The sequence below is a fragment of the Setaria viridis genome, chromosome 4 (genome assembly GCF_005286985.2).
Source record: "Setaria viridis chromosome 4, Setaria_viridis_v4.0, whole genome shotgun sequence".
NCBI lineage: Eukaryota > Viridiplantae > Streptophyta > Magnoliopsida > Poales > Poaceae > Setaria > Setaria viridis.
Genome location: NC_048266.2, coordinates 14763706 through 14768257, shown reverse-complemented (window position 1 = coordinate 14768257; position 4552 = coordinate 14763706). Strand labels below are relative to the sequence as shown.

The 4552-nt window shown below is 47.8% G+C and overlaps 1 protein-coding gene across 1 annotated transcript; it reads right to left on the bottom strand.

Annotated features, from left to right (window-relative positions):
* Positions 1–624: 624 nt before the first annotated feature.
* On the bottom strand, positions 625–1931 carry LOC117853291 (peroxidase 1). The gene is made up of 2 exons (XM_034735683.1): positions 1651–1931; positions 625–1530 (listed from the first exon to the last, which is right to left on the bottom strand). Exons 1-2 carry the CDS (start codon positions 1867–1869, stop codon positions 763–765), a joined length of 987 nt encoding a protein of 328 aa, XP_034591574.1. The 5' UTR covers positions 1870–1931; the 3' UTR covers positions 625–762.
* Positions 1932–4552: the final 2621 nt, after the last annotated feature.

The following is a 4552-nucleotide window of genomic DNA, read 5'->3' as shown; positions in this document are numbered from 1 at the left end:
CAACACCTTGACGGGAAGATTGTAGATATATAGTTTGATTTGTATATATAATACACGCTAAGATCGATTTGTATATATAGTTGATTTCATTATGAAAAAAGTCTCAACTACTAAAGGTTAACAAAATGGCCGCGGTACGTACGTGATGCATGAAAATTTCAGGCGCCATGCATGAAAGTTTAAGTAGGACTTTAGTCCCGATTGGAAAACCCAACCAGGAGTAAAGGGGCACCCTTTACTCCCAGTTGCTTTTACCAACCGGGAGTAAAGGGCCTATCCCGCGCCTGGCGTGGCAGGCCCTTTAGTCCCGGTTGGTGAAACCAACCAGGACTAAAGAGTGACTTTACTCCCGGTTGAAGGACCCGGGACTAAAGACCTCCCCTTTTGTCTCGATTGGTTTATCCCGCATGGATTTTCGGGAGATATGCACCCTACCAACCGGGACTAAAGGCGAGTTCTCTACTAGTGTCTATAGATTTTTCATATTGTCTTTCCTAGTTTAATTCATTTTTATCAATAGAACCATTCCCTTCCGATCCCTTGTGCCTATAGTTGAATCAAACCTGATTAAAAAACGAATGAACCCTCTAAAAAAGATTATTAACTATAGTCCTTTGGAAACCATTAACGAGAAGAATCAATCACTTGATACCATATTTGCTAATACAACACAATAATTATGGTTACAGACATTCAACTTACATACCCGTGAAATTACAATAATCAAGAATAATTAAGTTAACGCACAAGCTAAGAGCAAGTCTAGTTAACGATGTAGCACTTCTTCCTGATCTCCCCATCAACTCCGGTGAGCACACCGACATTTCCCATCTTGATCATGGACTCGCTGAAGTCCTTGAAGAACACGTCGTCAAACTTGCCGGTGGCGATGCGCTGGACGTATTCCCTGGTGGTGGCATCGGTGAGGAGTGCGGCGTCAGACTGGAAGAGCCCCCTCCGCTTGGCGACGTTGCGGTAGTAGCCGGTGTCGAAGGTCTTGTAGCTGCCAGGGTCCATCTCGGACAGCATGGCCTTGTCGTCCACTCTCTTGCAGCGTGTCCTGAGCCTGTCGGCGTACTCGCTGTCGAGGGATGGATCCGCGCCATAGGCACTGCTGAAATTGTAGAGCCGGTTGGCGAAAGATGGGCAGTGCGCCGTGCCAAGGGTGTGCGCGCCCGAGAGGACGACGAGGTCCTTGAGGTCGAGGCCCTTGGAGGCGAAAATCTTGGTGAGCAGCGGGATGTCGCCGAAGGCAGGGGGCAGCTGGTCTGCCGCCTCCGTGGCGCTGGACACCTTGCCGTCTCGCCTCCCGAGCGCGACCGGCCAGAATGGGCCCTTGGCAAGCACGACGGCGTCGCGGGCCATGAGGGTGAGGACGTCGGCGCAGGAGACGGTGTTGGGGCAGGCGGCCTCGAGCTTGGCCTTCACCCTGTCTACTGAACCGAAGCCCCTGAGGCTCTTGTTGGGCTTGGCGTCCCTCTCTGCCAGGTTGCCCTCGGTGGAGTTGAGCAAGACCGAGGCGTCACAACCCTGCAGTTTTAAGGCGCATGCATGAGTTTGCATCAGTACTCGGCTCTACATCCTGATCAATTGAAATTTCACTGCACATAGAGCACGCATGATTAAGTTTGCAGTGACACGGCGACTTACCCTGACAAAGCAGTCATGGAAATGAAGCCTTAGGAGTGGACCGGCGAGGCTTGGTGCGGCGGAGATTATCTTTTGCATCTCCTCGCGGACGATCGCCTCGACGTTTGGGCATGTCTTGCTGTAGTAGTCGAGTTCCGGCTGAGCCACTACTGAGGAGCTGCCCGCAAGAAGCAAGAGTGCCAAAGGTATCAGCATCGCTACGCAAGACTTGACTGCCATGGGAGTGATCCTTTGCTTAGCAATAATTAATGTGTTGCTACTAGCTTAGCAATCTAGGATGGGATGACTGCATATGGATGTCATGGCAACTCCCTGTATTTATAGAGGCTCTGATTGCGCTGACTTGCTCGTTTTTAGCGTGTGACAACCTGTTCCTGCGTAGACGCATGTGCTAACCTCCATCTAAGCATAATCGCCTCATAAACAAATGCACATTATGATTTACGGGATTGACACGCACCTACAAATGAACAGGTCAATGTTTCGGATAGAGGAGGATGAACATAAATCATAAATGGCGCTGAACGAAGCCAGTTCATGTGTTCTTAGACCGTAACATGGCTTGTATCTAGGTTCCTGGCTACAGGCAACAGGCGATTATCTGTTTCCTGTTCAAAACTGGAAAATTACTCTTTGGAATCTTCAAATTTCAGAGTAATATCTAAAAAAAAGTCAAGCTATCCCGAGGTGTCAAACGTCCCGAGCCCCCGTGCGATAGACATCTGCCCCCGCGCCTCTTGCTTCTTCCGATATTTCTCTTCGCTTATTTATAGTATCTGTTTGTCTTTTTACTTCGTTTTTGTTGTTCGCTTTTACTTCAGTTTGTCTAGGTTTGAGTTTATTCTTAAACACTTCATGCGGTGACTGTCTCTTTTAGATTCGATCTGATGGCTACCCCTAAAGCTCTGAAGACTTTGTTACTACTGGGTTAATAGAAGACGGTCGCGATAGGGCTCCCAGCTCTGAAACTATTCCCCTTCCTCAGGATAACGAAGTCGTTGTTTTCCGGGACCTATTCAATGCTGGTCTTCAATTTCCTCTTGACCCTGTCACCATTGAGATTCTGCTTAAGTACCAAATGTTTCTACATGAGCTGACTCCTAACGGAGTACTTCGCTTCAGCGTCTTCATGTGGGTGTGCAAGACCATGGGTGTCGCCCCCACCATCGAGAACTTCTGTCAAGGCCATGTGGTTCATCATCAACCGAAGTACATTGAGAGCATTGAGCGCATTGGTGAGAATGGTAAATTGGTTAAAGAAGAAGCTCAATTTGGATGCCTCAACTTTTGCTAAAAGACCGAGAGCACCACCCCCTTGACTTCATACAAGAATAAATGGGATGATGACTGGAACTGCTTTTGGTTTTACCATACTGTCAAAGTAAATCCTGAGAGTGGTACCAATCCTCTTGTTTGCAAGCAATTTCAATTCGCGAAATACCCAAAGCCATGTCTTGCATGATAGAAGACCAGGACACATCTCGACTTTTCATGGGTGCCTTTCAAGAGCTGGTGAAGTCATACAACACGCATGACCTAGTTGAGGAATATTGACCTGTTAAGATTTTTCCTGTGAAAGCCGGCTGGGCTATCGCTGCCTGGACTGATTTCTCTAGTCCAATCAAGATTCCTGACTTCGCTCCTAGTTTTGGCTTAACAGAGGATGGTAAGTGTTCTTACTATGGTTTTTCTTCTCTGAACTTGTTTATGTCCACTCTGTCTTTCTGTTTGCCGTTCTCAATTCCTTTCGAACATTTATGCAGATATTGATGTCAAAGACATGGAGGAGAGGACCAACATCATCTTGGGTCCAGAAAGCACCAAAGAGTATAATGAACTTGGAAAAAGCCTAGACAGTTGTCGCACTAACTGAGTTTTTGAGTTCTTCGGAATTTGAAGTGGCACACGTGAAGCTACATTACTTCGCAAAGAAGCTGCGCTAAAACGCGCTCTTAAGAAAGGCAATGCCACTGCGGATGATGCTGCCGCCTCTCCATCCCCTCGCCTCGAAAAACAAAGCAAGCATAAGAGATCTTCCATGCCTCGCGCCCAAAAATGCTCCCGATCTGAGCCTGATGTTTCTGCCGAAGTCGTTGAGTCTAGCCCCGAGGAGAGCGAGAATCAAGGCACCAAGCAAGTTGGGCCCTAGAGAAGGTGAAAGGAATTTTTTGGATGATGGCCTGAATGTGAGTCCCGTCCACGAAGAGGATGTTGAGATTACTTCGCTGTCACCCTGCCATGCTCCCAAAGATCGAACTATTCCTTCCACTATGTCTGCTGAAGATATTGCTGGCACTACCAGCAAACCCTTTGAATTTCAATATAGAGATGATGAGCTTGAGAGTGATGACAAGCCTTTGATCCGGTGCTCTCGGAGTCGGACTCCTCATCCCGCTGTAGGCACTGCACCCAAAGTTCCTTCTGCACCTGTAGAGAAAACAGCTGCCGAAGACGAAATAGCTGCTGCTGGAATAATGGTGTTGTCTCAATGTGCTACACATACTTCTTTGAGTCATAGCCAAAGCTTTGATTCAGAGACTGGAAGTGATGATCTGAGCAGCATCCTCTTCGTTAGGGGCTGAGCCCCCTAGTATGGCTGCAACTCAGCTGGTCTTGGCTAAAGGAACTCGACTCTTTGGAGGTAATAAATGCAAATTGCTCAAGTTTTCTAGTGGCAGCTGAGAGCGCAACCTATTGCAAAAGGCTCAAGATAGCTTCAGCTTTCCGATCATGGAAGAAGATCTTGGTGAGGACAGTGCCGAAGACATCCTAACCCATGCTCAAGACTTGTTGATGAAGGGATTTGTAGCATGCCGCGTCGCTCAATGACGCGTTCGCGAAGACCCTCATAAACACGATCTGTCGCAAAAATCCTCTGAGAACGCCTTGGCTAAAAAAATTC